This window comes from Anguilla rostrata, chromosome 5 (genome assembly GCF_018555375.3).
Source record: "Anguilla rostrata isolate EN2019 chromosome 5, ASM1855537v3, whole genome shotgun sequence".
In the NCBI taxonomy this organism is placed as follows: Eukaryota; Metazoa; Chordata; class Actinopteri; order Anguilliformes; family Anguillidae; genus Anguilla; species Anguilla rostrata.
Window position 1 is genome coordinate 24,650,556 of NC_057937.1, and position 24,387 is coordinate 24,674,942.

At 38.6% G+C, this 24,387-nt stretch overlaps 1 protein-coding gene across 13 annotated transcripts in view; it reads right to left on the reverse strand.

Annotated features, from left to right (window-relative positions):
* The window catches only part of chid1 (chitinase domain containing 1), a 352,093-nt gene that overhangs the window by 177,801 nt on the left and 149,905 nt on the right, over positions 1-24,387 (reverse strand). For 11 of the 13 annotated variants that reach the window (XR_010330348.1, XR_010330349.1, XM_064337950.1 and 8 more), the window contains 2 exons: positions 23,959-24,051; positions 18,488-18,589 (listed from right to left, as the gene is read on the reverse strand). The exons of 1 other annotated variant lie outside the window; for it this stretch is intronic. Coding sequence is in view for 10 of the 12 variants with exons in the window: in XM_064337950.1 (XP_064194020.1) it covers positions 18,488-18,589; positions 23,959-24,051 (195 nt within the window). In the remaining 2 variants the exon portion in view is untranslated. The remainder of the gene's footprint in view (positions 1-18,487; positions 18,590-23,958; positions 24,052-24,387) is intronic. One more of the 13 variants, XM_064337948.1, reaches the window with a different exon arrangement.

Sequence of the window (24,387 nt, forward strand, 5' to 3'; positions counted from 1 at the left end):
TTGAACATGTTCTAATGAACATGTATTTCTGTTTACAAAGGCCTTAGTTGATACATTGTCATGAAATTTTATTCACATCACAAAGACATCTTATGGATTAGAGGGGTTGAATAATTTTGATTGCAACTGTATATATATATATATATATATATTTGTTACATATATTTTAAAATGAATATCAAACTCCCATTCAGTTCCTGCTTTCTAATTTCTGTACACGGATCCTTCTCCCCAATGATAGTATTACATGCCGAGGGAAGAAGCTCATTTCTTACATGAATGAATGAATGATCTTTATAGTCATTATACTCAGGTACAATGAAATTTTGCATGGTTTCTCAATATAGTAAAGTAAAAGCAGTACCATAAAAACAGTACAAATAAATAAAAGCAGTACAATAAATAAAGGCAGTACAAATAAAAGCAGTACAATAAATAAAAGCAGTGCAAACTTTGTGTTTATTAAATTGGTGTGTGTGTGTGTGTGTGTGTGATAGTCCTTAATGTGTGTGTTTGTGTGTGCACTGGTAATCATCACATCGTGGGGACAACAATCTGTTTACACAGTCACGTCATGGGGACCTCTTGTGCTGTGGGGACAAAAAATCAGTTCCCCATGAGGAAAATCCTTTTAAATGAATACAGGAGTGAGTCTGAAGGTGCCTGTGCAGTTTTTAGCATTGGCCCATAACACATGTTTACCAGTTTACAGTGTGTGTGTGTGTGTGTGTGTGTGTGTGTGTGAGAGCAGGTTTCTGGCTGGTAATGCACTCACTGCTCCACACACACATATTCCAAATATGGTTGGGTACCGCCCACTTCCTGGTCCTCATAATGAAGGATTTCAACAGCAATTAAACATTTTCAGTGTGAAAGGTGGCAATCTACAAGGTGTTCAAGGGAGAAGATTATTTGCAGGAGGTGCCAGCTAAGGAGCTAAGAACTTGTACAAAGGAGCAAAAGTGAAATACAAGGTAAGCACGTTTGTAAGACAAACCAGTATAACCAGTTCAACCCTCAAATTAGGTTATTTAGCTCTAATTAGTTTGCAGGATAGCTAGTTAGCTTTAACTAATTACAGAGGCTAAGTGTAGGCCTAACTAACCAACTGTGTGAAATTGATTCTGTTAATAATAGTCTAGCTTTTTTAAATGTATGATTTTTATTTTGCTATGGTGACTTCAGGATCAATATTTGTTGTGAAGTTACGTTTTAAGTGAAATTTATTTATAGAGTACATATAAAAAAACAAAGATTTTGACCAAAGTGCAGACAGCTATAATAATTAGCTAGTTAGCTATGTCAGCTAAGTAGGACGTTAATCTGAAGCCAGTACATTTAGCATTAGTTGAGGAACTCATTTATAGTTTAGTATAGTATAGTTTATTTCACAACTATATGTTGGATGGATAGTGAACCTGAATCATTTAACATTGGGCATGGCAAGGTAGGAGTTGGACTATGCAGACAGGAAAGGACATAGAGTGCTGGAAAAAGAGAGAAAGTGTCTGCTTCCCAGGGTGTGTATTTCTATCCTACAAGATAAACAGCCCACATGAGGTTTTCGGCTACAACGACAGTTTTTTAATACCACACAATATCAGGTTCCCCATGCTGTTTTCCATTTGATTCTCCTCTGTTATTTAAAGGATTTTGAGAGGTGACAGCCTGAGAGAATGAGAAATCTTGAAAGTATGCAAGTATCTTTGCTTTTCAAGTATCTGAGCATAATAGTTAGTAAAGAAAAGTATATAGCTATTAACTTTAAAGACCTCAAACTGTATCCGAATCCAATGCAAACTAATTTTAAAAAATTTCCCTGCAGTTTGAAATGCCATGATGGATCAGTCCCCTTAAAGATGCCATTCATCATGTTGTTTCAAAGACTGACAAAACATGCAAATTAGACGTGAAGTACATCAATGCAGTGAAAGGTAAGGTGGTGTCTGATGTGGTGATTTTTCAGTTAATAATTGCTAACATATACAATCATTATCTGATGAGCATCTAATGCAAAACTTCAGGGTACATTAAATAGTCACTAAATTGCAGCTTATCTCAAATCAGCTGCCATCAATTGAGGTCATTTTTTTCTTGTCATCCCTTAACTACAAGATGTGTTTATTTGTAAAACATATTACCATAGACTAATTGATAATGGTAGAACAGAGAAGAAGAAAACTTTACCACCCATCATGTGCTGGATTTATGTTTGCGTTCAAGTGGAGAGGGAAAACATGGTGGTAAGACTAAGTTGCACCTAAACTATACTCCTAATACTACACTATACTATACTATACTATAGGTGAGGCTCTTATTTTGTGGTATACATTGTCTGTTAAATGACTTAAGTTGGTCTTGGACAGTCATATCTGTCATTTAACAATGTGATCCTGCAATGTAAATGAATTGAATTGTATCAGAGGGTAAAAGTATACTTAAAATAGAACAATTATTTTTCCAAGAACATTTATGTAATATTTGTTTTTCCCCTTTTCTCATGTTTCCATCTTTTAATGTATTGATGCCTCTAGAGAAGATGGATCATTTGGGCGGCTAGTCAATGATGACCACAGACATCCAAACTGTAAGATGAAAAAAACTGACGTGAATGGATACCCACACCTGTGTTTGTTTGCCCTGAACAACATTAAAGAAGGAGAAGAAATTACCTATGACTATGGAGGTGGAGACTGCCCATGGAGAGCACAAGTATGTGGCACAACTACACAGTGTACAGAATTGCTCAGTGTTGCAGAATGTATCAAATAACTGTGGTTTAATGGAATAGAAATTTAAACTATTAGAAATACAGTATGTGAATCTAATTTATCTCTTTCTATTTGAGTAAACATGCAATTGGCAAAATTAGAATAAAAATTAACATGCTTAAAGAAACAAAATATCAATCAAGTGGTATAAGAATTGGTATCAGAAACGTTAGCATCACGTACAAACGCAATCCACGATCGACCCCTAAGTTAAATGACAATCTTCTAACACAGGAACAGGCACTAGACAAGCACGGAAGTTACTAATGTTTTCAGAAGCTATTGAAGGTTTGTTTGGATCAGTGATGTTTGAGAACACAGCAGTAAAAATGGCCTATGTTTAATTTATGTGAAAAAATGGACACAACTGAGACAACTGGTGGCCACAAGGAACTGTTACATTGTGTGTGAAATGTCCCCACAAAGCCAGTTTTCAAGATGTGTGAACGCAGACAGAGCTTGGCTGGGCAGGAAGAAATATTTTCCTATGGATTTCTTGTTTTTTCTCTGAAGTCTGGTCTATATTGACATGCATCTCATCTCAGAGATTTTGTCTGCACAAGTCATCAATATAATTGCGTGTTATGCAGTGTTTACATCAAATTGACTATTTGTTTCTTATTTTTTCATATTCTAAAATATTGTCATTGTAAACACAAATAGAGCTTTAATGTGTTTATGTACTTTGTTCAGTCTTGCCTGAGAAATTATAAATGTAGTGAATTTCAATTTTTGATTGACACTGTCTTTGGCATGCGCTGATTTATTTATTTATTTTCTTTTAAGTTTTGGGGACAGTGTAAACAGTGTGTTTACAAATTTAAATTTGCCAGACTTTTATCCAGCACATTTAGATGTATGAAGACATTAGCAAATCCATTCCAGACTTAACAGTTTAAAAAGATTTTGTCTTTGTTAGACCAATGATGTTCTTATGAATCATTGTTTACATTACTTCCAAACATGCTTTAAGGGATAAGGATGGCAATTTCCTATATTGTTCTTATAATCAAATCTCACATGTAGAGCCAAATCAACAACAAACTGATCTATTAATGTATTAAAGTATTGTGCACATATCCAAATTGTGATATATCTTATTAATCCCCTGTGCCACTTTGTATTACATTGTAAATTTCTCAAAGACCTTCAGTACAAACTCAAGAGGTCGTAATATGTAGCACAAAAAGCTAGCGAAGCACTGTAAACAGAACAGCATTTCTGCCCATGCACAATGGCATCTGCCTTACAGGAAATGCATACATACAGTGCAGCGGTGTGACTCATTGACATGTTTTTGGACAACAGAAGTCTACGGCACAGAGGAATAAGATATATCAGGCTTTGAAATACATTTTGTAGATCAGTTCATTGTTGGTTTGGCTCCAAACATGAGATTTGTTGACAATAACAAAGTATAGAAAATCACCAGCCTTATCCTTTAAGTCAGAGTGTGAAAAAAACTGTCTGTACATTAGTCTTAGTATTAGTTACCCGCAAATAATCAGTCAGCGCGTTAAATTTATTAAACCTTGCATGTTCCTTAAAACAACAGGGATCAGATTCAGCTTCAAGCTCACTATTTTTGTTTAATTGCAAATACTATAATGACGTAAAATTTTGTTTATACTGTTGCTTTTATTTACAGATTGTGACAGAGTTCCCAAATGAAAATGAGATTTTTGTACCAAGACTGAGACGGACTAAAGGCATCATAGTAAGTTCTCAATTAGGTGGCAAAAAGAAAATAAAAACGTTCATAATGTAGATCAACCAATGAAGAAATATTTAATATTATATCTGTATTACCGTACTGAACTTATTGGGATTGTGTTTAGGGCTGCAATCAACAATTATTTTCATTATCAATTATTCAGTTGATTATATCCCTAATTGATGAATCATTTGGTCTGTAAAATACCAGAGAACAGTGAAAAATGTGCATCACTTTTTCTTTTCGCCCGAGATGATGTCATCAAATGTCTTTTTTTGTCAGATCAACTGTCCGAAACCCAAAGCTATTCAATTTATTATAATGTAAACAACGAAAAGAAGCAAATTCTCGCACTTACAAAACCTGGAACCATAAAATGTTTTAAAATGGAGTTTTTGCTTGATAATTTACTTGAACAATTAATTAATAATCAGAATAGTTGCTGTTGTTATTTCTGTTGTATTTTTGTTGATTTACTAATCAAATAATTAACTAATTTTTGCAGCTCTACATATTCCCAATTACTTTTTTTTCTTTTTTAGATGAAAGACACAGGTCTTGAAGATTCTGATGAACTATATGATTCTACACCAGAGAGTGCAGATGATTACGTTCCAGATACCTGCAGCGAAAGTGAAGACAGTGATGCTAGCCATAAACCAAACCCAAGGATAATATATCAGTCTCTTGATGACATACTGAATGTCTCTGGCTCAATGAGTCTGTGACACCACAATGCCAGACAACATGACCTTTGACAGGCACAGCTTTACATCTGAAGCCACTGGAGCAGAAGAACCCTGTTCAAGTCAGAACATAAATGACAGCATAGCTGTTAGTACATGCCAAAAAAGAGGTAGGAGTAGAGTGCACGACAAGAGACATTATTGCTTGTATTGCGGTAAGCCTTATGCTAAGATGGCAAGGCATCTAGAAAGTGCACATGAAAATAAATCTGATGTGGCTAAAGCTCTAAGCTTTCCAAAGGGTTCCAAGGAGAGAAAAAACCAGCTAGATTATATTCGCAGCAGAGGAAACTATGCTCACAATGCTGCTGTTATGGAGTCAGGAAAGGGGGAACTAGTGCCATTTAAACGACCCCCTAATGAAGCACAGGGAAAGTACTTCATGCACTGTGCATACTGCCAAGGACTTTTTACAAGAAAGGTCCTGTGACGGCACATGTGTAGTTGTAGACTTAAACCTGGATCAGTCGCCCCCAAACCAGGGAAAAACCGTGTTCAGTCCATGTGTACATACACAGGGCCTGTGCCTTCACACATGAGTAAACATCTGTGGGGAGTAATCAGTGCCATGAATCCTGACCCAATCACAGATATAATAAAAAATGACCAAGTAATTATTGATGTTGGGCAGCACTTGTTAAACAAAGGTGGGACAACAGCCAAGAATCAACAGTGTGTGCGAGAGAAGATGCAAGAAATGGGAAGGCTGATTTACAATGCCAGGAGAGTCACCACCTTAAAAAAATGGAAGACCTTATAAATCCAAAGAAGTACATGGAGACAGTCAAAGCTGTCAAGCATACATGTGGGTATGACAGTGAAACAAACAAGTTCTTGATTCCATCACTAGCAAATAAACTTGGGAATGCTCTGGTTAAAGTAAGCAAACTCTTAAAAGCTCAGGGTTTAATCTCAAACAACAAAGAGCTAGTGAGGAATGCCACTGAGTTTCAGGACGTCCATGGGGAAAAGTGGAATGAGCTGATCTCGGCTACAGCATTGAAGAACAACAGCGAAGCAAAGTGGAATATGCCCACTCTCATGCCCTTTACCGAAGACATCCAAAAAATGCATGTGTATCTCAGTCAAGCGCAAGAAGAGTGCTCCAATTCACTCGTTGAAAGTCCCTGTACAAAATCCTGGATGGAGCTGGCAAAGGTGTGTCCGACCCAGATCATTCTCTTTAACTGGCGCAGGGAAGGAGAGGTGGCGAGCATGCCGTTATCTGCATTTTCATCAAGGGACACTTCTGATCCACATGAGGATGTGGACTGGGCGCTCTCTGAAGTGGAAAAAAAACTCTGCAGACACTTCTCAAGGATTGTCATCAGGGGAAAACGTGGTCGCCCAGTTCCAATTCTTCTGACTCCAAAAATGCTGAGTGCGTTAGAACTGCTTGTTAAGCAGAGAGAGGCTTGTGGGGTTCTAAAAGACAATGCTTATTTGTTTGCAAGACCAGAAGCTTTGACACATTTCCGAGGTTCAGACTGTATCCGTGGCTTTGCAAAGGTGTGTGGTGCAAAGTGTCCCAAGTCACTCACATCTACCAGACTGAGAAAGCATGCCGCAACACTTTCAACGGTACTGAACATGACAGACACAGAGATGGACCAGCCGGCCAACTTTCTGGGCCATGACACAAGAATCCATCATCAGTTCTATCGACTCCCTGAGAAGACCCTGCAACTTGCTAAGATCAGCAAAGTTCTAATGGCACTCGAGCAAGGAATATTAGCCGAGTTTCATGGCAAGAACTTGGATGAAATTGGGATAGATCCAGATGGTGTGTTTTATTAGATTTTTTTGTTTGTTTTTTCTGTGTTTACCATCTGTTCCTTTTTTTTTGATCATATTGGTAAGCTGTAATTTGTATGACTTCCACAGAAAAGGTTCTGGACAGTGATGAGGAAGACAGGAGCATACAGGAGAGAAACAGTCCATCTACTGTAGATGGTATGTATTGTCAGTAAGTTACTGTCAAAAAGAAATTGAAATACTATAGTTTGCCTCTATTGTAATAAAAAAAATCTTTGACATCCAGTGTCTTATTATAAGACCGTACTTTCTAGCTTTTGTTGACGTCCCAATGCATTAAAGGCTTTCAGCACCCTTTGGTTAGTTAGTTAGCTACCTAATGCCTGTGTTTTTTCACAGACTGTAATGGGCAGGTAGGGGTATGAATTGTTGTCATTACAGTGTGCTTTCGTAGAATTTGCATACCATTGGGGGGCATATGGACTTACTGATTGGGAATTGAAAGCTACAATGATGTAAAAAATCAAAATCAAACATAATCCATGGTGTACTTAAATCTAACATAACTCCATGACAGTCTTTCAAAATGGGTCTGTTTCTTGTCAAGTTAAACACTTTTAACTGTGTGGCCTGCTCAAGTAAACATCATGAGTTGGTTGGCACTTGGTTCTTTGTGACGGCACTTTGTTGTACACCTATTATTAATCATCATCATCAACATCATCATCATCAACAACTTTAATGGTTTTATGCACTAATTATAATACAAAAAACATTCCTGGAAAAAATGACATCAATTGTGTATTGTCAGCATTCTATAGTCCAAGTAAAGTACAAATCTTTCTGATAATGTTGAATTTTGATTGTAGAACCATCAGCAGAGGAGACACTTCCTCCTACCGAGAGGAATGAAATGCCACCACCACCCAAGAGACGCAAACCACGATCATCAGATGATGAGATACCTTCAGAAGTCAGTGCTATGAGGCCTTCCTCCAAAGGTGAACTCTTGACACATATCTCTTTTGTATGTCAGTAATGATTATGCCTGTTCTTTTTTGGAGATGTACTGTAGTCAGTGTACGAATGAAACTAGAAATGGCCACATGTTGTAGTAGCACCATAGTAGTACTTGTTTAATGGTTGTAATGTCTTATATAATTCTTTGGATATACTAAATTGTAGGATAACTAGATGGATTTATTTCACTCATGAAAAATGATTAATTAATATTATTTTCATGAATGTATAAAAGGTATATTTCTTAGTACTTATAGGAAAAATTGGTCCTCATCATCTTTTCCTTTTCCCCAGTGTTCATTTCAGTCCAAGTGGCAGAATGCACAAATCAGTGTTCGACTGACAATGTAATTCTATCCATAGGTAGAGTACAAATAATTTTACTTGTACTGTAGATGCTGGCATATACTGATATAGGATTTAGAATTTAGAATTCCAGCACACACTCTTCCTAATCCTTTCAATTACAAATTTGTTTTTCTGCCCACTTTAAGGTAAAGCTACCCAGAAGAAGAGAACACCATGGCAGCAGACAGAAGTGCAGGCGGTGGAAAGGTACATGAATCGATTCATCACATCTTGTATTGTACCAGCAAAGAGTGATTGGTAGAAGTGTTTAAGGGCTGAACCAGAAGCTCTTAAGAACCGGGACTAGCAGAACCTGAAATTCTATGTATATAACCGCATTACGGCCAACAAAAAGAAATGGCAACGTAAATAGTGTGAAGATTACCAGCTCCCTGGTATGGCAGTTTTTGTTTGTTTTGTTTTATTTTCTCTGAAGTGCCAATAAGTTAAGTTATTTAAAAAGTTTAATTATTTGAAAGGAAGCATTATTGTTAAAGTTGTTTCCAATTTTTTTTAAATATGTGGACTGTTTAAAGATTTTGACTACATTTGTTTTTGTTTCAACAACAACAAACACAAAAAGTTGTACTCATTAAAAGTTGGAATTGTGCAATTTAAATGTGAGTTTCATGTCTTGGGAGTTCAATTAGTATTTAGTAGTAGTTTTATTATCGTGGTACATGTCAAGTGATTGAGTAGTAGTTAGGTGATTAACAGTGGTTGACTGTGGTAAAAACTAGAAAACAAAATGGTTGTGACTGTGTGAGAATTAAAGAAAGAATAGCTCTAACAGTGGAAAATAGAAGGGTTTAAAGGTTTGACTTGTGGCAGATATGGGTTGGAAAATATCCAGACAATTCACTACTCTTTTAATCCTTCGTACTTAGTGAATAGAGATAGCCTTTCACTACTTCATCCATAAATATTAACTTCAGTCACACTGATATTCCTATCAAACCAAGGAATATCAATCAATCAGACATAAAATCTGCAATGTTGTGAAGATGACTGCATGCACAGCACTAGGCGTTCTATGCAAGAGTGGTGCTTTGCATTACTAGGACCATGTACAGGCCTCATGCTACATTTACATCATCTATATCTATGGGGTAAAACTTTTTTATTAAAGGTCCACTTATGAATTTTATATGAGGTCAATGGTCCGGAACAATGCCAGTAAAATGCACCGACATAAATCAACATCCATATACACACATTCAATAGTACAGTATGGTGGCTTGAACTAGTGGGAGAAATGGCACTGTTTGCCTGTAGCCAATTCAATAACGTCCGCAGGTCCCTGACTGACATTGACAACTCGTTGTCATAGCAATGACGCTATGCTTTGTGTGATTGTGGAAAAACTCCCCCGCCCCTCCCCCTCCATAATGCTCCCAATGTTTTGTATGGAGACGTCTCAAAACACACTGCAGGCACTTTCGCAAGGCTCTCACAAAACCGTGCAATCCTTTGTCTTAGAGGTGTTAAGGACCAGGTTGTTCTCCCTACACCACTCTGCTAGATGATCCACCTCAAGCCTGTAGGCCATCTCCTCATTGTCTGAAATCAGCCCAACTATTGTGGTGTCATCTGCAAATTTGATTATGGAGTTGGAGAGGTGGATAGGGGTGCAGTCGTGGGTGAAGAGTGTGAAGAGTATAGGGCGCAGCACACAGCCCTGTTGGGTTCCTGTGCTTAGGATGAGGGTGGAGGAGGTGTGGTTTTCAATGCTGACTTGCTGTGGTTGGTCTGTAAGGATGTCCATGACCCATGAACACAGCGAGGAACCGAGGCCCAGGTTGTCCAGTTTAGTGACCAGTTTGTGGGGGATGACAGTTTTAAATGCGGAACTAAAGTCCACGAATACCATCCTCACATAACTGTTTGGTTCCTCTAAGTGTGTCAAGGCGGTGCGGAGAGCTGTTATGATGGCATCCTCTGTGGAGCAGTTTGCTCGGTAGGTAAACTGGTGCTTATCCAGATCGGGTGGGATGATGGTTTTGACGTGTGAGAGCACAAGTTTTTCAAAGCACTTCATGGCTATCGGTATTAGCCCACTGGGTGATAGTCATTCAGACACTTCACAGATGATTTTTTGGACACTGGAATGATGGTGGAGTATTTAAGGCATGGTGGAACACCAGCTTATTGTAATGAGAGGTTGAATATTTTAGTGAACACCTCTGTAAGCTGATCGGCACATACTTTCAGTACCCGGCCGGGCACTCCATCTGCCGCCTTGCATGCATTAACTTTCTTCACGGTGGTCCTCACCTGGTGGTGCTGTAGAACCAGTCTCACCTCTCCAGCAGGTGGGCTGATGGGCAGGTGGAGCAGGCTCCCCTCTCTGAGTGTCAAAGCGGGCAAAGAACTAGTTCAGGACATCAGGCAGTTTGTCATCATCACTGGGCAGCAGATTGGTGGTTTTGTAGTCAGTCAGTGCCTTGATACCGTTCCACATGCTGCAGGGGTTGTTGTTATCAAATTGATCCTCAATACGCTGTTTGTATTTGCGCTTTATATCCCTGATGCCTCTCTTGAGTTTATGCAAAAGTTTATGCATCCTAGGACAGATCCAGCATATTCCCCAAGGTCTGTTCCTTCTGCAGACAAATCCCAGTCTGTGTTATCAAAGCAGTCTAGCAGCATTGAGGTGGCTTCCTCAGACCACACTTGTACTGTCCTGATAGCTGGTTTTGTTCTGCATATCCGTGGTCTGTAAGCTGGGGTCAGAGTTAGGGAAATATGATCTGATTGTCCTAGGTGTGAAGATGGGGTTGCTTTAAATGCTCCTGGAATGTTCATGTAGACTTAGTCAAGGACGTTGTTCTCTCTTGTTGGGAAATTCACATTTTTATAAAATTTGGGCATGACCAGTTTAAGATCCGCGTGATTGAAGTCCCCTGCTACAATGATTACCCCGTCCGGGTGTGCCATAAGCTGTTTGTTAATGGCATCATATAGCTTTTCCAATGCTAACTTAGCCTTAGCTTGTGGGGGAATGTATACTCCCATGATTGTTACTATCGTGAATTCCCTCGGGAGAAAGAACGGTCTGCACCTTACCGTTAGCAGCTCCAAATCCGGGCAGCAGTATTTATCCATCATGCTCGCAGCTGTGCACCAGCTGTTGTTTACGTAGACACACAGCCCTCCTCCTCTGCTCTTCCCGGAGTCTCTCGTCCGGTCCGCTCTGAGAACAGAGCAGCCGGCTAGCTCGATAGCAGCGTCTGGAACGTTGTTGTGCAGCCAGATCTCCGTGATGATAGTCACACAGTAAGGCGCAGTTCTCATTCTAATCTCATCCATCTTGTTGGTGACAGATCTGGAGTTGGCGAGGAACAGACTTGGAAGCGCTGGTCTGTACGGGCTAGCCTTTAGCCTGGCACGTAGCCTGGCCCGCTTACCCCGCTTCTGTTTCCTCTCCCATTCGTCGATACATGTGGAGTCGGCAGCCGCTTCTTTTCACCTGACAATGAGGAGTTTCACTGGGAGAGAGTAACGCACGTGGAGGTTCACGCTATCTCCCCCAGATCCCCTCCCTGCTGAACAGGCGCCCAACCAGTACGAATCGCTAATGCAACGATTAGGACTCATACCCTCACCGGCTTCCCACCCGCGAACACTGCCAATTGTGTTCGTAGGAACGTCTGACCAAGCCGGAGGCAGGCGAGTGGCAGGTGAGTGCTTATACCTCTACAGTACCCAGACGGCCCGCGAAAACAGGTTTGACCCCCCTAGGGATAGGCATCATCACACACTGACAGCAGGTTGGGAACTGGGAATCGAAAAAACGCATCTCCCTTTCACCGTGATTTAAAAAAAAACAAAAAAAAAAACAACCCATCTGTAAAACGAAAATACTTTATCCCACACTGGAGACAAGATTTTGGTGAAGCCTAAATACTGAGCACTACACTGCATACCTGATTATCTATATCTCTTCAAGCAACAGATGGCCTTATGTAACATCCTTCATCAACTGCTTTGATGACAGACTGTCCAATTTATGCCTCTAATTACTCATTTGTGAAACAAAAGGGTGAACGGATATCACCAAATGAAATTTATTAAAGATCATTTTACTTGCTTTCTTGCAAATATTTGAGCAAATAAAACACTAAAAAATAGTTTCTACGGGTTTTTACACAAATATACACTCACCGGCCACTTCATTAGGTACACTTGTTCAACTGTAAACTGCACCCAATAACACAAATATCTAATCAGCCAATCACGTGGCAGCAACTCAATGCATTTAGGCATGTAGGCATGGTCAAGACGATCTGCTGAAGTTCAAACCAAGCATCAGAATGGGAAGAAAGGTGATTTAAGTGACTTTGAACGTAGCATGGTTGTTGGTGCCAGATGGGCTGGTTTGAGTATTTCAGAAACTGCTGATCTACTGGGATTTTCACGCACAACCATGTCTAGGGTTTACAGAGAATGGTCCGAAAAAGAGAAAATATCCAGTGAGCGGCAGTTCTCTGAGCAAAAATGCCTTGTTGATGGCAGAGGTCAGAGGAGAATGGCCAGACTGGTTCGAGCTGATAGAAAGGCAACAGTAACTCAAATAATCACTCGTTACAACCGAGGTATGCAGAAGAGCATCTCTGAATGCACACTAGGGGTGTGCAGAGACATCATTATCTGTATCTGTTCAACTAACAAAATTATCTGTATCTGTATTCGGATAGAAGACTGGAAGTGGGAGTAGTTTATACCGGAAGTCGCGTTAAATCTGGCAAATGTTGTATTTTCTAATTTATTATTCATTGGCAATGCAATGGCATATAATTAATTATGAAATATATTTCCACATCCTCATACTGTACTTTTCATCTCTCTCTTTTTTATTTTTAACTAAACTAAGTTTTATGAACTATCTGAACCCCAGCACCCCCCCCCCCACCCCCTTTAACTGGGGTACATTGAACAATCAGAAACAGAAAAAAATGTTCTATAAATCGAAAGATTCTGTTTTGCATTGGAAATAGGAACTATTTACAGTAAAGATATATAGAAACATATCCTTCAGTTGAAGAGAATAATCTTAAATTTCAATGATGCTGCATTTGCGTTTCTTGATGTGTTAACATTACTGCAGTTCGCTAGGGAAACGTGAATTACTACTTTACAACAGTAATTACATAACAGTAATAGCCTACATTAACTTTTTTTTGCCTGTTTTATTTTTATTTATTTATTTATTTTCCCCTACTGAACTAAGTTTGGATAGACTGCAAACCATCTGATGTCCTCATATTTTCCCTTGGTGGCAACTGTTACCATGAATGGATTTCGTGTTCATTATAGCCAAGACCTATGACTGATACATACAGCATGTTACATCTTAAACGGATGAATATTGACTGAAATACAAGGTAAAATGTCGGTTTTTTTTCAATATTTCGACTGGGTTTTTTTAAATGGAGGAAATTAACACATACAGCTAAAAACTACAGGTTCTAAGCTTGATTTTGATGTATAGGTTGCGGGGGTTTCAAAGAAATCCAGCTGCCACACCAGGCTTGTCTCTCGCTAGCTCCCGCACCTCCTCCTCGATGCGAGAGTTTCCCTGAGTGATAGCTGGGAATGGTCAGCTCTCAGCCCGCTGCCTGCTGTGCGTTGACTCGGTGGGGGCGACTACAGAATATAGCGATCACTTTTCAATAATGCGTAGTAAATGAAACGACTAGTTAGTGAAATCATACTGAATGGGCATTTTTATCTAGTGGCCATCCACAATGATATGAATCGATTTGAAGAAACGTAATGGCTGACGCATAGAACTTAGGCTGTTTATTAAACGTTCTGCAGCGCAGTCGCTCAAAGTTTGTTGGTATGTGTAACTGGTGCCCCCCCCCCCCCCCCTCCCACCTAATGAAGTGGCTGGTGAGTGTATGTTTAACATTTAAAAGGACGTGTTTTCATTACTTCTGTTACTTCCCACAACAACCTAAGTTAATACATATTATGAAACAATAGGCGATGTTGCAAAACTATTTTCTTGAAATAAAGTACATAGCTGGATCAATTCCAGCAGTTGTATTTCTAAATTATAGCGTTTTTGTTATGTTGGCGATTAGAGATTTATTACCATTTTAAAATCATTGCACATGTGAAAACACATTTTCTTTGACCACTGCCCAGTGGCAGAGCTTGAGTATTAGGACAGGGGGTGTAGAGACAGGTTAGGGGACCCCTATGATTCGATTATTTTAGAAATATTGCAGTGACTGAATGATGTGTGTATCTGCATATCGTCTGTATCTGCATATCACACTTTGTTACAGAAATCTAGCTCATAGGCTATGACCACAGCAATTGCGCAGCAAGGCCATATCACAAACATGTTTAGGATACAAAAAAATCTCTGACGCACCGAATTGTAGGTATCACCCACAGTCCTTTAATGGTTGAAGATGCAGAACCCTGTCAAGAAGGCCACAGACTTAAACAGGGCTAGTGACAATAGCCCAATAAACTCTTTTGTGAGAGAAGTGTTAAGTTGTTTTTCTTTCTTTGTTTAATCACCTAGGTACCATGTTAATACTAAAAACAGACAAGGTGATTAATTGCTGAAATAATCCTTTCGCACTTTTGGTTGCATTTTTAGATGCTATGCCCACATTTAGCTTCGGGAACAACAGATGCACAGTTGTAAAGCTTCACATGCCCAACATGAACAAGTACGAAAATGCGTTCATATCTTGGCAGCGCTGCCCTCTAACTGACCTGCCAGTTCTCTCCATTGAGGCCTAATAAAAAAGAAACTGGAACTGGTAATGTTAGTCTGACTCGACCAGCAACCAGTTAGCAAAAAGATGTAGCCAAAAACTGCCCATTTGCAATGGATTGGTAGTTTGTGGTTACCAATAATGTCAAGCCCTTTAATGCATGTTTATGATGTGATATGACTGCTGTGAACTGCATGAAGCAGTGTTGTACAACCAGTTAACTTTAAAAGCTAACAATGAAGCAATTTTCTTATGAATACATGTTCTTAGCCGATCAGCTAGGAAATACGCAAGCAAAGTTGTTATATTTAGGCTACCAGTTTCAAACAATTCATATTGATTTTGAGGATAAAATGCTATCCGTTCAACTGAACAACCACAAGAAACACACCTCACTGAGGTATCTATGTCAGTGGAGTCACTAAATCAGTTCTGAGAACTTCTGACCATCCTGAGCCTCTGAGGCTGTTTCAAATAATTTTTCTCTGTATCACGAACTTAGTTGCACTGCATTAACGTTAGTCAGGAGCTATGCGGTGGTATTCATTCATAAGCCTGCCTTGCTCAGTGAACAAATAACTATTCCCTCATAGAAGAATTGATACGGATATTCTCCACATTAAAAAAAAAAGACAAAATATCAAGTTTGTCTCTGGTTAATTCATTGCTATTTTTCATTGTTTTTCTAAAGGACACATCACAACAGCGAAACACGATCTGTTGTACTTGTCACTTTAATTAAATAAATACAGAAATATGTGGGTCTGAGAAATCAGTTTGCAGTATTGCTAGATCTACTGTCAGTTAAAAATTAGCAAAATATTTACTGTGAAATTTTACTTCAAACAGCTCTGGCATGTCAGTCTCCCGTTTCTGTTGTTCATCATTGAATCATGTCAGATAATTTATACTAGATTTTTATTACCATTACCATAAATTACTGTAGCCTACATGAAAACATCCATGTAGCCTTCTGTTGTAAGACAATGCACTGACCTGTGAATTAAGTTATGTTCATTGTATTACAGCATTGCAAAGGGATGCATTTATCTCACTGACAACAAACAATTCCATTTCGACCAAGATTAGGTTATTTTACATGAAATAAATGAAGTTTGATTAATTTATTCATAGCCTATTTATGCATTTATGCACAAAACTAAATGGAAAAAGCAAATAGTCTACTATGCAGACCAATCTGGTGTGTGCTGATACATCGATGTATGTGATCAGTTTCTTGTAGTTCCTGCGGAAATTTGGACCTTTGCTGAGATCTCTCGCGACCGCAGCACCAAATGAAACTCTAAACCACTGTACACTGGCAGCAGGTCATAGCTAGCAAACAGCAAACATGGCTTAGCTGTGCTCAGAAGTCCTCAATAATAATAATATTTTCCAAGAAATTGCGAAAATCATTGATAACGTTTCTCCGGGTGTAGTGTCTCCTACAGCTACCACAGAGTGAATTTGTAAAGCAGCAATGATGATTTACAACTTTCAGTTACACTGGGAAATAAAACGCTATTCCAAAAGTAAAATTTGACATATTATACATAGTTAGAAAGCTTATACTGTCACCTATTGATTCAATTAATTGTCAATCAAGACAGATTGTAAAAAAAAAAATTTTTTAAAAAGGGCGACAATATCGTAAACAACATGTGTGGTATTATGAACAGCTATTTTGGAAGGTACCCAGCTGTCACAAATGAGCGTATATTTACTAGGTAATACATGTTGACCATTTGTTCGATCATTCAAATAAGACCTGAACCAGTCTGCTGATTTGATACCCATTAACTCAAGCTTATTACAAATTATTTGGTGATCAACGGTGTCGAATTTACACAGATCTAATAAGAGCAGCCCAGTACAGTTGCCTTTTGACATATCGGTTTTCATAGAGTCTAGAAGATTGATCAATGCTGTTTCAGTAGAGAACTTTTGTCTAAACCCAGATTGGAATTGGTAGATTGAATTGTGTTTAACAAGGTGTTCTTCAAGTTGGACATGAAAAGCCTTTTAAAGAACTTTGGATACAACACTCAAAATACTGTTCGGGCGATAATTTTCTGGACTAGTACAGGATTTCTTCTTATATAAAGAGATGACTTTAGCTAACTTAAAATCTTCAGGAACAGAGGAGGTGGTAATTGACAAATTCACAATAAAAGTAACAGGTTTGACAATTATGGATGCAGCATCTTTGAGAAATCTAGCGGATATGTTATCGAGCCCAGTGCTTTTGTTTACATTCAATTGATCCAGCTGTCTTTTAACAAATTCTTCACTGACCGGAGAAAGTGTGATTTTTTCTACAACATTGGCTCCATAAAAAGCTGTCATTTTATTTGAAAAACAGGAATAAATTCCAATGCAAGATGGCAGGCGCTTCACAAGATTTAAGGCTATTTCAGTAAAGAAGTTGTTAAAAAGCATGGCTACCTTCCGTGGAGAAAAACATTTCTCGTTATTAACTTCAAGTACAATGCTAGATTTATTGACAGCTTTCTTAGAATAGCCAAGATTTTTCAGGTGTTCCCAAAGTCTTTTGGGATTCTGTTTACATCCATACACTTTTGAAATGAAATAAATGGATTTGGCTTTGCGAATATCTTGTTGAAGTTTCTAAGTTTACAATACATTGCATGAACTTCAATACTTTTAGTTTTTCTAAACTTGTGCAACAGTGTGTTGCGTTTTCTAATGTTTTGAAGAATTTTGGGATTTAGCCATGGGACAGAATTCTGTTTAAAAAACTTTTTTTAAAGGGGCAACAGTGTCAATGACAGAAACAAAGGTCTCTTTGAACACAGACCATGCTTTGTTGACATTGCTACAGTTTGTGACACAAGACCAATCAAGTGCAGATAATTTAGAAACCAAGATGGAAGAAATTGGATTTAACCAGGTTTTTGCACCCAGAGCAATGGCTGTCATGCAGTCAGTCATTCATCCACATTTTTATATAATAATTGGAAGACTGCTGAACTGAAATGGTTATGTTCACTGTCAGATGACAGTCTTTCTTAAAGGGACACTTCACTTTCTGTGTTTTTATATATACATTAAAACGGAATAAGTATAAAATATTTTTAAAAATCATATTTGTAGCAAACAATATATGGTAGAAATTATGGAAACATTATGTGCTACAGACAGTCAGTGTCTCAGTGAGTCAAAGTGTCAACGAGTCTGGGCTGCCCAATCCTGTTCCTGGAGATTTACTGTTCTGTAGGTTTTCACTCTAACAAAGCACCCCTCATTCAACAGCTACTTCTCGTTGAGCTGTTAATTAGTAGAATTGGGTGTGCCAATTTAGTGTTGAAATGAAAACATACAGGACGATAAGACAGGATTGGGCAGCCCTGGTGTCGAAGAAGAAAGCCTGACCTCCCAGGGCTGGAGAAGTCGTAGGTCATCAGGCTGAATCCATCCACCACAGGGGCTAACTGCTCAAACTCCTTCCTACCAAACATCCCTGGCTGGCCGGAGCTGGTGAGACAAGAAATTAATAGTATACATTATAAACTGATTTCACTGTTATGCATTCTATATTGTTTTCCTGTGGCATTTGTCTATCAGTGTAAAATGTGGAAGGAGTTATGAAAATGCCGCTGCATCAGTTAATTGCTGTGTACAAGGACAACAGTATATAAAAGCATCCCGCATCCCGAGAAGACAGAGATGTGAAAAATTCTCCAAGCAAGACCAAAATTATTTGATGTCAATCTTTTTTTATTATGTTGATTTCGCTACATTGTTTGTTTGGATGTTGCGCATTACATATATTTGTGGTGAGTTGTACGAGAGCAATGTATGTTGACTAGTATGTATGTTACCGTAGCTGCATAGGATGCAACTGACAGTCATGCTGTAGGTAAGAAAAACAACGTACCGTATAGTGCAGACGTAGCTAGCTTCCTTGTGTATTTCTGTACTAACTGCAATTTTGTCATGTTTTTGCGTAAGCTCTGTAGATTTTCTTTTGGTGTTAACTTGTGGTGTAGCATTTATATGTTGGGCTTTTTGAAAACTTTCTGTTTCATATAACTCACAGGGTTGTTGGCTGTAACAGTGTGTTCAAAAACATAGTGAACTCCATAAAGGTTGGGGCAAAGGCATATTTTTTCTTGTTTTTGCTCTGTACACCATAATGTTAGATTTGTAATCAAGGAATTCACATGCAGTTAAAGTGCAGATTTATGGCTTTAATTAGAGGGAATTAAAATAGGGATGCAAAAAGGGATGCAAAAAGCCATGCCGCCAAGTTACAAGCGGCATGCCCCATACCTATACAGCACCGAGAGTTTTGCATTTCAGGGTGTTCCTACAGAAATAAACACAATGACCACAGACTCTCAGCCATTCTATACCTTCTGACCCCATTTCAACAGACAGAATTCACAAACAACTTCACAAGTCCGCACAAAAAGGCCCCAAACTTAGGGGGATTTTGTGTTTTTTTCCTTCTTCTTTTTCCGGCCTGATTACATCATCACAATGCTCCAAGCCATGTCTCCCCATTGGACATTGAGCTACACCAGCCAATCAAAACATGACATACACACACAAAATGGACATATATATTTTTCATCAAGAAAAAGGCCAGTGCAGCTACTTTGCTGATGGCTCACTGGTAACGTCGTTGCCTTAGGACCGTTGAGGCAAAGGATCTCATCCCACCTAAGCCTCAGACTAATCTTTAATTTATTATGAACGCCTATTTCCTAACTAACGATTGTCTGTTACTTTTAAACCATTGCTTTTGCAACTGTACAATTCTTCTGGATCCTTGTGGACCAAATCTAGCTGGTCAATCACCGAACGTATAGACTATATTGTGACATACCATCTAGCCGCTCAGTTAATATTTGGTCGTAGTGTGAAAGTTTTCTAGCTGGCTAGGATACAGCCAGGCCATATGGAATAAAACCAAAGCTGAACTGTGCTAACTGGGCTGCTTTCTTTAAAAGCACAAGCAAATGACTGCATTAAATAATGTTTTCTTATTACAATGCTGTTCATGGCCATTTAACTAAGTAGGTGTTTATAACTTCCTTCGCTCATGCAAAAAAAGTCTACCACTGTAACTACTCCATCGATGGCTTGTTGGTAACGCAATTGTCTATGGGACCGCTGGGGCTCCGGGACAAATCCCACCTCAGGCAAATCTGTCATTTCTTAAGCAAGCTTATTTCTTTACTAATATTTTATAATTATCTGGTACTTTAAAACTATTGCTTTTGCAACTGTAAAATTCTTGTGGGTACTCTCTCTATCATTTCACATGCAAACTCCACATAGTACTACCATGACTATGGATGAGTAACGTTCGTCTCCCAGTGATTACAAGACCAAAGACAGAAGGTAGGCTATCTAAACGTCTGAAGGGATGTAAATACGTTGATACTGTAGGTGTTTTCACATAAATGCACTAGGTTAGCTCTATTTACCACTCATTTGTTCATGTTTTACTCTGATATAGTCTGCATATGTCCTAGACAGTTAGAAAACTGTCACATGTCAACCTAATCTAGCCGGTCTGGAAAAACACAGGGCCAAGTTACTTGAAATAATTTAGGAAACATTGGGTAGCAGCATTGCTTTGGAATACAGCATGTTCTTTAATTAGCTAAGACAGCCAATATTGTCTACTATAACTAGATTTTGTAAGTCTTAATGACTTATAGTGCTTTGTATGTGTGGGTAACTTGGCATTTGTGTACATTGAAAACATGTTTTTTTTTTTCCATATACATTTATTCTCAGCCGAGACCTTAACTTTTAATTATTTACTGGTTAGAATATTCCAACATAAATTATACTGGAGAAATTTGGCAAAGAGTGAAAAGTGTGCTAACCAACCCTGGTCTCCCCAACTTGCTGCCAATGACAGAATATAGTAGACCTAAGTTGGTGTTTTAGGTTTAGGCGCCATCATGAATTTCTTAAGCATGTACATACAATACATACAATACAATGCACAAAATAGCCTACAATGACAAAATATGAATACAAGAATAAAAACACGTATCTACACAATGCAGAATAGAGAGCTCAAACAATCAAGTCATCTGTATTTGTTCGCAGAAAATGAGAAATAGAAAGTGAACCGATGACAGTGAGATTTTTGATATGTTGGAAATTAAAAATTTTAATTAACAGCCTGTTCTCAGTAAACTGTTGATTAACCAATTGATTGGATTTGTTCAACTCAGACCTGATCTTCGTAAATATATTTAACTCACTTTAACTTTAGGCTAAATGGTGATATGTAGGGATGGGAATTTATAAGATTTTATTGATACCGATTCCATTTCCGATTCTGCTTATTGATCCGATTCTTTATCAATTCCTTTATCGATGCCTGATACATTTTCTGGGTGTAAAAAGAGTAGGCCTACATACAAGTTTTCAGCGTTAACTTACTTTATTTTTCAGCCTGAAACGCGATCATATTAGTAAGGCCTTTGTTGACCATTCCATTTTAATTGACAGATTAAGGGGCATTGGTTTCAGGGCCGCAGCAGTATATTGGTTTTCAATTAACTTTCCAATAGAATCCAATGTGTATCTGTTCATGGCCATAAATCCTCTTTTCTCCAAGTAACTAAAGTGCCTCACGGCTCCATGCTAGGTCCTGAGTTATTTATAATTTCTATTAATAATCTTTCACGGTTTAGTTATTTAAGGTGCTGTAACACCTTCACCGTTGCACAGTGTAGACTCTTTGCACTTTGATGTAGAAAACCCTGTCTCAATCAGTAAAACCACAAGAGATAAAAAAACAAAACAAGGCAGTTTCCTCCCCCAAACGAGGAATGAAATTGACACCCCAGGTTGATGATTATGGTATAACCATCCACAACAAGTCAGAACCCCCCCCCCCCCCACCCCCACTAACATGAAATGAAATGTCTCTCGGCATAGGACAAATTCATATCGTTGCAGCCTTATCATTACAGTGTTCAATTGCTTTCTTAGTGCAGGTGTAAGAGCTTTCAGAATCTAGTCTTCTCACCATACTGCAAAACCCCAAACACTTATCTGGCTGGCCGACAGAAAAATTCAGGAGGCAAGAGTGGATGTGTCAATGACTACTGTTCATAGAAGACTTAACCATCCGAACCACAGAGGTGACACGGCAAGATGCAAACCACTAGTTACTTGCAAAAACAGGATGGCCAGGTTGTGGTTTGCTAAGAAATACATAAAAGAGCCTGCAGTGTTCACGAAAAAGGCCTTGTGGATGAGACCAAGCTTCACTTGTATCAGAGTGATGGCAAGAGCAAAGTGTGTAGGCCAAAAGGAACTGCCCAATATCCAAAGCATCCCCCTCATCTGTGAAACATGATTGTGGGAGTATTATGCTCACAAGATTACTTGCTGATAAGAAGCTAACAGAAGCATCTTAACAGTAAATGCCTCCAAACTCATTGGACAGTGCTTCATCCTACAGCAAGACAATGATCCCAAACATACTGCTAAAGAAACAAAGGATTTTTTCAAAGCTACAAATAGGAAAATCCTTGAAGGGATATTTCATTTTGATATAAAACAAGTAATTTTGTGACGCTTACCCCACTGTATTTGTGTAGCGTGAATACTAGCAACATCAAATGTCCCTGTTGACCATTAATGGCAGCACTGTTCCTCTCAGTTTTCTGGTTCCCATTCACTCACATTCATATTCATGACCTCGCCGAAATTAATCATTTAAAAACAGACTAACTACGGAGGATAATAGGTCAATAAAAGAGAGTACTAATGTCATAAGGTCTGAGGTTTTTTGAGCTGATAAGCTGTTTTCAGGTGTAGGTTAGCTATAAACAGAGAAACTATTTTCAGACTAGCTACTGTATAGAAATACAGAAAGCTAGTTTGATTTTTTTTAAACGGATGTACCCATGTGAATATGGTATCGCGCTGAAGGGTACATCGCTAAAATAACTTTTTCCAGATCTTCTTTTTCTTTTATAAGGCAATAAAGCATTGAAAATACACCAGATATTCAAAAAACCTCTGACCTTATGACGTTAGTACTCTCTTTTATTGACCTATTATCCTCCGTAGTTAGTTTGTGTTCGGCGAGGTCGCAAAAATGAATGGGAGTAAATGGGAACTGGAACCGGGAGGAACGGTGCTGTCGCTAACTTAAAACAGGGACATCTGATGCTGCTAGTATTCACGCTATGCAAATACAATGGGCTAAGCTGCACAAAAGTACTGGTCAAGCCAGTTCTTTGATTTGAATCCAATTGTACATCCATTTCATATGCTGAAGAGAAAACTTAAGGCAGCTAGACCCCAGGACAAGCAGGAGCAGAAGATGGCTACAGTACAGGCCGGGCAGAGCATCACCAAAAATACTCAGCACTTGTTGATGTCAATGGTCAGACTTCAAGAAGCCATTGCATGCACAGAATATGCGAGCAAACACTAGACATAGCAACTTTCATTTACATTACATTAATACGTCCCAAACATTATGGTGCCCTGAAATGGGGAGCTATGTATAAAACCTGCTGTAATTTCTACATGTTGAAACTATAAAATACCCTGAAATGAAAACTGAGAATGCACACTTTAAGCACATGTGAATGATTACAATGGATTGCAATGATTAAATTCTAAAAACATGGAGTGCAGGGCCAGTTCAAGAAACAAATGTCTTTGTCATTATGGAGATCACTGTATGTTGTCAAACACAGAATTTAGGATAGCACATACAACTCCACCACCTTCTTGTTACAAATCAATAAGTCCTTTTCCCTAACCACAGCTCTGAACTACACATGAGTTAATGTAATATAACAGATAATACTTTGAGATTACATGGCACAATAGGGAATGATATTTACCCAGGTGACACAGCAGGAGGGATGACCAGCATACAGGTGAGTTTCTGTGCCTGAAGAGCCTCACACATGTGTGTAACCAGGTGAATGAGTTCCCTTAAAAAATACGGGGTCAACACATTATTAATAAACAACCCTCTAGAAACTGGTTAATACATTTAACATAGCTTACATTATTTATGTACTCACAGTCCCAAAACTTACATGGGCCAGGAGGCTTATCACATGGTATGGCATACTAGGCTATGACAAAGCATTATGGGAAAACATGAAACTTACCTCTTTGAAAATGGATGTAGATGTCAGATGCAGTGAAGTATGTCCATGTTCTTACATAAAGTAGCTGTACACAATATTTTAATCTACATATTTACTTGTGTAACACAATGTCATTATCAAGACATTGGGTAAGTCCAGGTCTACTCAACACAC